Source organism: Manacus candei, unplaced genomic scaffold (genome assembly GCF_025592945.1).
Source record: "Manacus candei isolate 608988 ecotype Guabito, Panama unplaced genomic scaffold, ASM2559294v1 h1tg000057l, whole genome shotgun sequence".
NCBI classification, from domain to species: domain Eukaryota; kingdom Metazoa; phylum Chordata; class Aves; order Passeriformes; family Pipridae; genus Manacus; species Manacus candei.
The window spans coordinates 4,253,748-4,266,741 of NW_026138105.1; the positions used below are offsets into that span (position 1 = coordinate 4,253,748).

General features: G+C 43.2%; 1 protein-coding gene across 1 annotated transcript in view; it reads left to right on the top strand.

Moving 5' to 3' along the window:
• The window catches only part of PTPRT (protein tyrosine phosphatase receptor type T), a 457,975-nt gene that overhangs the window by 396,576 nt on the left and 48,405 nt on the right, over positions 1-12,994 (top strand). The window contains exons 18-20 of the mRNA XM_051802833.1: positions 670-818; positions 6,588-6,665; positions 6,870-6,905. Coding sequence (XP_051658793.1) covers positions 670-818; positions 6,588-6,665; positions 6,870-6,905 — 263 coding nt within the window. The remainder of the gene's footprint in view (positions 1-669; positions 819-6,587; positions 6,666-6,869; positions 6,906-12,994) is intronic.

A 12,994-nucleotide genomic window follows, 5' to 3' on the forward strand; every position in this document is an offset into this window, starting at 1 on the left:
TTTTTGCTGTCTCCTCAAAATAAGAAAATACCTTTTTTTCCTGGAGCACAGGCATATGTGGACATTTCTAACACAGTTTCAGCCTTTAATTTGCCCCACCCCTCACTGGCTGTGGATCCTCAGTGCAGTTTGGGCGTGTATCAGAATTTAGGAGGCTGCTGCCCTCATTGCTGTGATGGGGACAGGACAAAACTCTGCTCCAGCTCTCAGGTTGCACAGAGACAGGTCCCCTGGAGCACTCTGAGAAAACCCCTGGTGCAGACACCCCATGGGATGGATGCAGATGTCCCATCACCTCCGAGTGAGTGGTGCTGATCACTGCCCCCATCCCGAGCCCTCTGCTCTTCCTGGAGTGGTTTCCACCCCCTCCAGGGGCTGTGCCTATGCCACCCTCTCTCTCCAAGGATGAGGTAGCACTCCCACTGCTGGGGTGATGCAGGTTTGTGCAACAGAAGTGTCTGGGAGGGTCAGCTGAGCTCAAAGATGTTTGTTGTGCTCCACAACAGTTACATTCGGAAGTTGTGGGCTCTGCTCCCGTGCAGTTTGTCAAACGCCCTGCATGTCTGACCGAGTGGGGTAACTGTGGTTTGTCAAAATATTTTGTCACTGCTTCGTTTTTAATGAGGGAAAACTGACCTTGGTTTCTCCCCTCTCCAAACTGCCCCAAAGGAAGCTGGCCAAGAAGCAGAAGGAGACTCAGACCAGCACACAGAGGGAGATGGGGCCCGTGGCTACTTCTGACAAGACCTCCACCAAACTCAGTGCTGTGCACAATGAAGATGCTTTTTCTTCCAGCTGCCAAGATGTTAATGGATTCAGTAAGTTTAACTTGCTTGCAATGGATATGACCCCCTTGGAGAGCTCTGGGTTCCTAAAAGGACCTCTTCCTATGGGCACAATGTTGAGGAGTTAGGAATGGCAGTGATAGAGATCATTGCAAAATCTCCACAGAAATCTGGAATGTCTCTGACACTACCCCTGTTTTAACTGTTAGACAGGTGGAGAACATTCCTGCTGGCTCTAAATCTACTGAGAATAATTCATAGTCTGTTCTAATAACTCCATCAGACAGTCAAAGAGGCACATGTTTATTTGTTCCTTAGAAATATCTTTTCCTTTGTGAGTAGGAGAGTCAAATCAAATCACTTAGCTGACTTGTAGGATGAAATAACATTTTCTGTATGAAATGGTTATGAAAGAAGGCATGGTCTCCTGGCTAGAGAACTGGAATGGAAAGACAGCATTTCTTCTTTTTGTCTGTGTCCTTGCTTTATTCTTCACCCAGGTTCAGTAAAACTGATCTTAGTTAACACTTGTAAACCACTCAGACCTCTGTAGCTCAAAGAGTTTTGTGGGTAAAGCAGCACAAAGTCATCCTTTAGCCTCTCTAGATGCAGGCTGAGTGCATGGTGGATTGCATGGTGGATTTGTAAACTTTTTTTCGTATTAAATAAATATAAACTTAGACACTCTGGGCATGTCACTCCTTCTTTTGACACTGAGCCTGCTAGTTTGGACAGGGAACAGCTCTGAAACTCAAGTGTGTACTAAAACTCTTGTCTTTAGTGAACTGTTTTTTTCCCCTAATTACTAACATGGATGTGCTCATGGTACAAAATGTGTTTTATCACTGCCACTGATTTCTTGTAATCTCAGATTGAGTGGGACAGGCTGAGTGAATTCTTCCTTTCCCTCTATCTGTAGGTCATGTCAAATTCCATCTGCACATGTTGGTGCTGCCACTCTGGGTAGCACACTCTGAGATGGATAAATAGGTGTTTGGGACCGTCAGGGCCAGCAGTGAACACTTTCCTCTGATATTAAATTGACTTCAGTCAAGATCTAATTTTCTCAGGCTCTGAGTAGCTCTATCTCCTGAAGAGGCAGCAGGAGTTGTCTGGGGTTCATATCTTTGAGAGGCAGGAGAGCAGCAGGCACTGCTGGAGCAGCCACCCTGGAGCAGCCAGGGCAGTTTGGCTGAAATGTCTGGGGAAAATGAAGTGTTTAACACTTCCTTCAGAATCTGGGTTTTTAAAAGTCTGGGGGTTCTTTTTCCAACCAGAGACAAGCTTAAAATGTGACCTCATTTCTTTCCCTTGGTATTTTGACAGACTAATTAAAACAACTGAGTCATTTGCTTGAAATGGCAACTATGGAATATATGCTGTATCAAATTTGGTGAGAAAGCATCCCTCCAGGTTTTCTCTTCTTTAAATCAGTTAGACCTTTGCTTGTCTGACATCACTGTAGATTTTACCAGTCTCCCCCTATAACACAGCCTGAGTCAATCATGGGTTGACTCTTTTTGGATTTTTCCCTCTTTATGTCCATGAGAAAGAATTATTAATGAGCCTTCATGATTTCTCCAAGTTTTTGACTGCCAAGTCCAGGATGCTGAGGTGTTGGAGGTAAGTTCTGTGCAGTAGTGTGCACGTGCTGGTACAGGAATTTTATGGGTAAAAACCTTCCTTAAAAAAAAATAAAATTGCATAATAAAGTTTAATACTTGAGGGTTTCTATGCAGGCCTGCTTTGGAATAACATAATAAGATTAATTCTTAACCTTCCTGCTAACTAATAGAGTTTTACTGGGGGTTATCCATCCTAGCTGGTGAAATCAACTGTCTTAAGCAGCAGTCAAAGTCCTTCTGAAATTGTCTCTTTGCCCCCAATGGTAAATAGAATTTGCAGATGTCTGCTGATGGGGAGTCACCCTGACTTGGCTGCAGCAGTGACATGGAAATACCCCCCTCCTTCTTGAAGAAAAGTCCACCAAGAGAAGCGAAGTGTTCTCAGTCCCAGGATCACCTTGGGAGCTCACAAAAGCAATTAAATAGAACATGACAACTTGCTAAGTAGGATCCCTCACAGTTATTGAGTGACTTGCAGACAGGTTTATCTCCAGAATACATGTCCTTGCAGGGCTTGTGCCCTTCCCTCCAGTTTTTGCTTTGTGTCACAATAATTTTGATAATTTTGCAGGCAGAAGAAATTCAGTGAGTCCCTGTAGAAGCTTTTCTGTTCCCATGGTCCCTCCAGCTTGGCCAGGGCTCTGCTCCCATGGCAGGAGGACTTTTGCTCTCCCTGGGTGAGCCCTGCCCACCCTCCTGCTGTAGCTTCCCTGTCACACTGCCCTGTCACCTCCAGCAGCTCTCAGAGGTGCTGCCTGGTGCTCTCCATCATGAATGAGATCAAAACTGAACAGCTGCCCTTCTGCTTCTCAGCCCCTCCTTCTCTGAGGAGGCATCAAGACCTCAGGTCTTGCTGGAAGTGGTAGAAAATTGGGCATTTATCTTTCCTGGCCTGAAGCAAAGCCCCTCATCCCTCCTTCCATTCTGCAGTGTTAGTTGTTATCCAGGCAGGATTCTTATTGATGCATACAGGGGTCTAAATTAAAGAGATTTTTTTGGACTCAGCCTCTGTCTCTGACACCATATGGAATCAGAGAAGGTGTTTGCTGCAACATAAATTATTCCATGGCTGTTCCAGCTTGTCTGGTTTTACTCAGGGATCATGTGGAGGTGAAGCAGGCTCATTGTAGTTGTTCATTTCCTCCAGTATCATGCTTTTTAAAAAATAAAAGTACATCCTAAATCCTTAGAGGTAGATAAAGGTCTTTGTGTGTTGGAGTGTGCTCTTTGGTGTGCAGGAACACCAGGAAAGCAGCACAGTCACACCTAGACGTTGGTCTGTGCAGGGTTATTATGCACCAAGATGGCAAATTGGAGGCAAGATGGGCCTAAATTGTCCCCCAGATCTGCAGTGCCCAGGAGGGTGTGCAGGGGGGTGTCACCCCCCAGAAATCCCGTGCAGTTTGGCAGGGATGGGAGAAGCAGCAGTACAGGAGCTCAGCAGTGATGCACTGCTGATGTGTTCTGCTCTTCTGGCTTTGCAGTGCTAAAATGCCACGGGCCAGGCTTGGCCAGGAGAATTCCATGTCCCCAGCAGAGCCATCCTGACATCCTGGCAGGGGTTCTGGCAGGAACTGTTTGATTCTGAGGATTTAATGCCTTGAAATGCAGCCAGTTTTGCTAGAAACTGCCTTATGAAGGTGTGCTTAGCTTCTGTAACATCTCACTTTGGGAGGAGACCCCTTTCCAGCCACCCTTCAGGGGTGAGACTGATAGAGATGAGGTCTGTGGCTTTAGTGTTCCAGCATTTTGGAAGTGGGGGAGCTGAGTTTTGCAGTAGTAGGCACTACTACAGAGTTACAAGTTACTCTGCTTTTATTTAGGAGAACAAGATGAGAGGAAGATGTAGGCAAGTGGCACTCAGGATGTTAAGGATCCCTTTGAACCAAGGAACATATAAACTCACACCTTTCCATATCCTGAGTGTTTTTGTGGTGAGTGACACCCAGAGGTCTTTAGATTTGCTCTGACTCACAAAAGACAAATACAGCAAGATCTGGTTCTTACTCCTACCCCATAGACAATTTTCACTCATAATCTGGTCACCTGCTAAGTGCAGTCCAAGGACTTGTAGTGTCATGAATATGAGGTGTTTTCTTTAGTACAAAAATTATTAAAAATAAAAAATAAACCCACATTTCATCAAAGGCATAAAAGGAAAATGTACTAAATTCCCTTTTACTGGTTTGCCTGGGATTTTTGTGGGGGTTTCTAGTACAAAAGAAATCTTATAAAAATGAAAGAAGAATAATTTTCAGACTAGGAAGAAGCCTCCACCACTCTGCATGACTAGAGGGATCTGTCATGTGGCCTCACGTGCCACTCCAGGGAATACAAAGAGAATTTTTAATGAAGTCTTAATCTCTACCCCGATATGAAATCCTCTCTGGACGTGTTCCCTTTGATTACAGAGCTGAGTGCTTGTAAGAACCTCTGGTTAGGAAGCAGCACTGTGTACACATTTCATTATACAAGCCACTTCCTGACTGATTTGGGGAAGAAGTTCTCCAAAGTATTGGGAAACTTTGTTGTTGTTGTTTTGTTTTCTTTGTGGTTTGTTTTTTTGGGGGCGGGTATTTGTTTGTTTTAGGGTTTGTTTGCTTGTTTTGGGTTTTTTGTTCATTTCATAGACCTCACTTGGTAACATTTTTAATCAAACTCACTGAAGGGAGGGGTTTATCTTCAGCTGCCTCAGTAATTTATCCTTAGCAGTTCTGGAGAGGCAATAAGGCCCTGTGAGTTCTTTACACTCCCAAATTCCAGAAAACCTTTGGTCCTGCTCCAGGCCCTGAGCACTGACTTGCTCTGTTGTGCTGGGCAAACCAATTCCTCTGTTTAGATCTTATTTTATGTATCTGCCAAAGTGACCAAGTTGTGAGTGTGGTAAGAGAAGGGTCTGATTTAGGCTGACAAACACAGAGCAAGAGGCCCCAGAGGAGAGAAGCTTTTTCTGACTCTGGGCAGCTGGGGCAGAGCTCCAGCAGACTAAACTATGAAAAATTCAATTGTTTTAATGTGTTTTCAAGTGGTGTAAGTCTGAAAATATGCTGGGAGAACTCAGAGTGAGAGCAAGTTCATTTACTAGATGATTCTAAACTGCTCAGGAGGTAATTCTGCTGACTTTATGGAACTCCCTAGACCAGTGACTTCTCTGGTTTTCCCCATAGAATAACTCGAAGTTTTTAAGCAGTGTTTGCTCTAGAGATACAAAAATTGCTTCTGAAATTACTTTGATGTACACTGAGTTTTATCTACTTCCACTGGGCTGTGGAATAGTTTTTCCTGTGTTATCTGCTGTCATCTTTCTGATGTACTGAGATTTGTATTAGCTTGTTTCCCAACAGTCTGAGGAGGAGATAAATAAATGCCTGTAACTCCAAGAGTGAATGCAGAGTGATAACAAAAGGATATGCCTTCAAAAATGATGGATTACCATAAGAATGTACATGTTTGCTATTGTAGGTATAAACCAACCTCATAAATTTACTATCAAGACAAGAATCTATTGTGAAGATGTTGAGCCTTTCCAAAATTGTTTGATTAATATGGAAATACTTGATTTTATTAATATGGAAATTTGTGGATTCTTGTCCTGAGAAATCTGTTGCTTTAATGGGAAAAGGCAGGGATGCTTGTCCTGCTGAAAGAACCCAACTCACAGGGGAAAGGATTATAGGGTTTGCTGTGAACAGCCCTGGCTTGAAGAACAAGTCCCTTTTAATCTTGTGCTGTTTTAACCAAAAAATTGCTCCCCTGCCTGTGTATTTTTGTTGTTTATTTTACTGTTAATACTGACTTTCTGCAGTTTGTATTTTGGGGGTCATTTTTAAGAATATTTCTCCTAGAGATAAAACCATAAGTTTGCTTCTTTGGTTAAAAAAATTGATATTTAGACTAGAGACCTGTGAATGTAGCTGTATGTGTATCCCTTGTAGGAACATATTGATTTACAGTAACTATAATACTATATTTGGGGTGTGGAGTGCTTATATTAAAGAAAATCCATCATGATGACAATGTAATAAATGTAATATGCATGTCGAGATGAAAAATATAATTCATTTTGATAAGCCTTATATATCCCATATTACTGTGTTCTTTGAGGAACATTCTCCCTGTTCTCTTTCTCTCTCTTAATATATGTCTAAAGTCTTTTCCTTATGTCTTTCCTACCTAGCATCACCCTCTCCTTGTTCATTTTCTGTCCAAAGCAAAACCCTTCAGAGCAAATCTATGTTGAATTCCTACTACTCAGGTACTAGTGCCAGACTTTTTCTTTCGTTTCTAAATTTCCTTTGCTTTTTTATGTTTCCCAATATGACCTATAAGACTGAGGCTTCTGAGTGTGACCCACCCAGCTAACCTTGTTTTCGTTTTCTGTAACTTTTTTTCCCCGTTGATCTTCTGTTGGTTTCCATTGATCCGTGTCGTGTGGGTGCCCGGAATTCCATCTCAAAAGTATCATCAGACACTGTCCCATCGACCACGCTGTTAGGTAAGAAGACAGGTATGGTGTATGGCACTGGAGAGCAAACACACTCCTTGTATCCTGAAAATAACCTGGAGAGAGAGCACTGCTAAGTGTTTGGGTTCCAAAATCACGATTAATCCTGGGGTCGTGTGTTAATTGGAAAGTTTTTGTTTCATTCCTGGTTTATTATTGTTATTAATTGATTATTTTTTTTTTTTAAAGAACAGTTCAAAAATGAAGGTTTAGGAGTTCTAACAAGTATTTGGTGTTTCTTTTTGTGAATGAGGTTTGGGTTCTGGGCCAAATTTCCCCACACACAGCCTTGCCATCAGCTTAGTTTTGACTCATGGAGATGGTTGTGCCTGTGCAGCCAGCACAGAATCACAGAACTGTTTGGTTTGGAAGGGATCTTTTTTATGGAGACAGGCTGGAAGAGCTGGGGGTGTTCAGAGAAGGCTTCAGGGAGACCTTAAAGCCCCTTCCAGCACCTAAAGGGGTTCCAAGAGAGCTGGAGAGGGACTTGTGACAAGGGCGTGCCTGGAGTCACAGGACAAGGGGGAATGGCTTTAAACTGAAAGAGAGCAGGTTTAGATTGGACATTAAAAAAGAAATTGTTCCCTGTGAGGGTGGGGAGGCCCTGGCACAGGTTGCCCAGAGAAGCTGTGGCTGCCCCTGGATCCCTGGAAGTGTCCAAGGCCAGGTTGGACGGGGCTTGGAGCAACCTGGGCTAGTGGAAGGGGATTGGAACTTAGATGGTCTTTAGGTTCCCTTCTATCCCAAACCATTCTGATTTCTCTGATTTATGAGTTCCTCTGCTATGAAGCAGAAAGATGATTTGTGGTTGATCAGAAGCAGGAAGATGATTTGTGGTTGATCAGAATCTCACCAGTGGTGTTTATCAGACCTGTCATTTTGGATTATCTGCAGTAAATGCTCCCTCCCAGACCCAGTAATGTGCAGTGACTGCCTTGAACATCACTCAGAACACGCTGAAGGGCCATCCTAGACCAGGATGGAATTACAACCAGTGGCTGTTCTTTGGCTTCCAGACTGACAGCCTGGGCACAGAGGCTTGGAGGGGCTGCCACAACACACACATTCATCCTGTTGTCTGTCAAAAGCTGACAGCAATGGATGAGGCCTCTTGGAATGAGGTGGGCAGGGAAAGGAGTCCATTTTCCAGAAGGTTTGTTCTCATTTCCCAGAGACTCAATAGAAAAGTCCAAAGCCAGGTTTCTCTTTTGGCTGTGCCTCAGAAGCAGGGCCCTGACCTGCAGTTTGCTGGAAGATGTGAAACTTCTCTGTCTTGCACTCAGCATCTGGGAAAACCTGATCATTGTTTGGGGGAGCTGTTTTCCCTCTCTGTCATGACAGAATTATGGTGTGAACTGCACATTTTATCTCCTGAAGCTCAAGGAGCAATGAACAGGTTCAATCTGTATTTCTCATGGCAAAGCAAAAGCCAAAAATCCCCCCAAACTCTTAAAATCCCAAATTTTAGAGAGGAAAAAGAGGAAATAGGAATTTAACTTTGGTGTTCAAAACTCTTTTAAACTTTTACTTACCACTATATCTGAGTAAGAATTTATTTCCCTGCTTTACACATGGGATGTGAAGTTTAGAGCACTTTTAAGACCTGAATTACACTGACTGGTCACCACCCCAGTTCCACCTGAATTTAACAGGCTGTGAAACATTCCTTGACACTGGAGAAATTTCTGTCTTGTGACTCGAAGACAAATTAAGACCTTGGTGTTCTGGCTTCTCAGAAAGATTCATCAGACCTTGGATGTTGCTGTATGAGCAAAATAAGTTTAATTTTTGATGTTCCTTAATATTCATTCCCAGGAAAGAGAAAGATATCTTAAAAGGGACATCAGTCATCCCACTACCAATATCCATCTCTGGGCTCTGCCTGCAGTTCAGCACTGTTTGTTCCCAACTGTTGTACATTCTGCTAATAAATGTTCTGTATCTGCAGTAGTAGATGACTCCCTAGGCTTGACTGGGACAAGATTTGTTGATAATAAGATCTAGGGGATTTTGGTTTTGCCTCTACCCTATCCCATGCTTGATTAATCCTTTCTTATGTAATGCATGTTTTTAGTGAGGTCATTTTCTCTTCCAGTCCTGGACAACTCTGGATTTTAAATGTTTCTCACAAAGACCTTCACTAGAGAACTGAATATCTGACACTGAGAAATAAAAGAGGTGGATATTCACCTGAAGAGGAGGGAGCACAAGCTGAGAGGTTGTTTTTGAGAGAAAATGTTCATGGCCAGGACCTCTTGAGGATGTTCAGGAGATCTGATCAGTGCAGTCTCTCCCAGGGAACCAGCATGTCTTTCCTTTGCATCCACTGTCATCTCCCAGCAGTATGTGAGGACATTTAGCCTTTTTCTCATTTCAGGATCCTCACAACAGGAGCTGCTGCCCTCCAGAGAGGATGGGGACTGCAGTGCCTCGTAGCTGCTTGCAGCTGGGCAGAACAAGCAGGGAGAGCCTCCTTGTCATGAGACTGGCTTGGGCTTGGAAAGACAGAGAAATTTTCCCTGGATTTCACTCTTATGTAGCTTTGGATGGGCTTTACCCATTCTTAACCAATCTGCTGTGGGTGTATCCACAACCTGGTTTGAAGGACTCAGAGATGTTCAGAAGCCAATATCGCTGCTCTAACAGCATTACTGGTTCTTTTAATTGTGGGATGAGTTATTTTTATGCAATGGAAGCTCAAAAATCAACAGCTTGACCTGTTCAGTTGTATCTGCAGCCTCCCAGGCCATGGGAGAGGCTTTCCCATCATTTCCCTGTGCTCAGGTTGGCAGCAGAAGGAGCAGGGAGGGGGCAGACCCTTGTAGGGATCCTTGAGCTGAACTTCTCTTACATTTCTTTCTGCCTGCAGAAGATCAGGTGGCTTGGAAAACTCCCTTTTCCAGCCATTAATGGCTTCCAGTTTCCTGTGGTGTTTTGAAACTGCCAGTAGTTTTTCAGCTGTAACTAATGAATTGCTCTGAGAGGTGGGTAGGTCTGGCACCTTCTCTTCACCGAGGAGGCAGAGAGAGATTTGACTTGGCAAGGTCCACACAACTGAAGAGCTGCAGTTACACTTGTCCCCAAATCTTTGCCCACCTCACCAAAGGAACTTTGTGCCTTTAACAGGATTTTTTTTCTAAGCTAACTGATGAAGAAAATGTGTGGAATGGTTTTTATACTATTAGAATGCTCTTGCATAAGGTGTTAACCAAGCAAGTCTTAAAAATCTCTAGAACCTGGAGAAAATGACTTACTTTTTTAAAAAAATTATGGATATGTGGCTTCTTCACAGCCTTTGAAATAGAAGGTGTATCTTCTGTTCTCTGTCAAGCCTGCTATCAGAAGGCTTTTTGTTAAGGCTTTTCATAGCTCGGTTGATATCATTTGATAAGGGATGTTTTGACTCTGCTTTGCCATAGCACTATTGGTGTTGTAGATAGTGCATTATAGCTGGATATTTATCATATAACAAAGCCTTGATGCACACAAAAAAGCAGATTATTTTTTCCAGCTTGCACCATATCCCTGGTGTAAGGGCAGGAGGTATCAGCCATGCTGGAGTCATCCTCAGGAGATGTCAAGATGACAACCCTTACTCTGGTGTAGAGAGACTGGCTCTGTGTGTAATTAAATCCATCACAAACACCACTCAAAACATAATTTATTTTGTGCAAAGGATGTCTTACCACATCTTATCACTTGCCAAGGCTAAGAGAATAAAAATATAAGCAGAGATGATAGGCCTGTCGTTTCAGACACAGAAGGAATTTGTGGTTATTAAAGCAAAAGTTTTGAAAGAAACTTCTCCATGTATAGAAGATGACACGTTAGTTCAGCTTTGCTTTTAGTTGTCTGAGACTTAAGTTGGTTTTCTGGTCAGGAGGCAACATCATACTCTGTGTCCAGATATCCATTTCTCTAACTGTGTTTACAAAACAAGATGATATCTATAAAAGCATCTAAAGCTTTAATCCCCAAAGGTGCCTGGAGGAGCAGGTCCCCTCCCAGCAGCCTTACTGGGATGTTGCACTGATCATACAGAGTCACTTTGAGACTGGGAATCTAATTCCTCAGCTGCTCTTCATCTTTATCTGTGACATCTGTGGAGAAGTTTATCAGTTTTTCTGTGGAGGGAAACATATTTATTTCCCTTGTCTGGGTAGCACAAAAGTATATAATACAAGGTGGTGTAGCAGCAATGGGCAGGCAATAGTATCTCACCCTCAGGGTTACTCATCATATGGGGGAAGATTCCACCTCACTGGCCTCTGCTCCAGCTCCCCTCTGCGTGCTGGGCTCTGTTCTGTTTCTTTTGGCAAAATAAGACCTCAGAATTGAGTTCAACAAGTTCATGATTATTTTCTTCAGTGAAGAGAGTCACAAAAAGCACCATTTCATAAGCAGGGAGAGTTTACAAATACGTGAAGTCAACGTTGTTAAATTTGATCCTCTGCAGTTACACACTAAACACGCAAACTGAGATGCCTGACATGTCTCCCAATCAGACTAGTTATATGAGAGCCAGTGAATCATTAATTTAATGTCTTCTGCAAAAATTCAGGGTGTTCTGTGAACTCTTAGGCTGATCATAGAATGGTTTGGGCTGGAAGGAACCTTAGAGATCATCTCATTCCACCCCCTGCCATGGGCAGGGACACCTTCCAGTAGAGCAGGTTGCTCCAAATCCCATCCAGCCTGGCCTTGGACACTTCCAGGGATGGGGAATCATGAATGTGCCAGCATCTGTGTTGGCAAAGGGCATCTTAGTGTGGGGAGTAAAAGTATTGCACTAGAAAGGGTTGACAAACAAGGGTAACAGACCTTGCTGTCACAAGCTGCTAATATTAGAAATTATCCTCTCATTAGGAGTGTGTTTCCAGCAACAGGCAGAACACCTGTCTTATTTACAGCTGCACAAAAAAGAACTGTGGAAAACTGGAAATGGTTCTGGGAAAGAACCAGGACCCTGAGCAGCCTGCCCTAATGAGACTTCAGAAGCTCTCAATTGATTTGTTTTATCAAAGAGGATCTGAAGAAGTGATTTGATCAGTGCCTGCGTGGGTCAGGATTTCAAATGCTCAGAGGGCTCTTTAATCTAACAGGAGGTATAATAAGATTCAGTGCCTGCAATCAAAGCTAAGCAAAATCAAATTGCAATTAGGAAATGTTTAGACAGCGAGGGTAATTAACCATTGCCACAACTTTTGGGGTCAGAATGGAATCACCACATCTTGAGATGTTTTAATTTGGATTATTTTTTGGAACTGTACTCCCCTCTTTGGTATGCAATGAAATATGATGGTGTGTGTTCCTGTCACAAATATGAGGACATATGACTAGAAATAAGATGTGCATATGAAGTATAATCCAGAAAACCCCAATGCACGATTCTGTATGTTTAGTAGTTTCTGAGCATTAGAGTGAATTATTTTGTGCAACTTTCCTACAAAAAAAAAAAGTTATTTTCTTGCTTTTCTTTTCTGACCAAAAACTCATGGAAGGCACACGTGCTTCAGAGCCACTGCCAAAAATTTAGTGAAAAGTCTTGGTCAGTTTGTCCTGCAGAGTCATCCTCTTCTGCAGGGGACTGGGGACACGTTTGTGAGAAGCTGACAGAGAAAAGGGACTGTGGAAAATCGCTTTGACTTGCCTTTAGTGCAAAAATTAAAGTATGGTATCTATTGTTGTCTTTTCCAGTAATAATTGTGCCAAAAGGAATGAGATGTGGTTCGTAGCTGCAACCTGCAGGAAAAGCAAAGCCCATTTGCCAGCCCTCTAAAGACTCTCTTGGTTGACTGTCCTGGTGAGAGATCACTTTGCTGCTCCCTCCCTCGTACCTGCACTGTGAATTGTTCACAGGATTGCTGTAAACAGCACATCCTGGAGAGGGTGCTGTGCCTTTCTGAGCAGCTCATTAGCCACACTGAGCTCCACACTCATGGGCTGATGAGGTGGAGGAGGAACAATGTGTTACTTGCATCAGGCTTTAGTAGCACAACGTGTAAACTCCAGGCTCGCCTCTCACGTGGCAGTTTGTCTCCCTAAAAGCACCTCTACATTTTCCTTGGCCCAGATAAAAT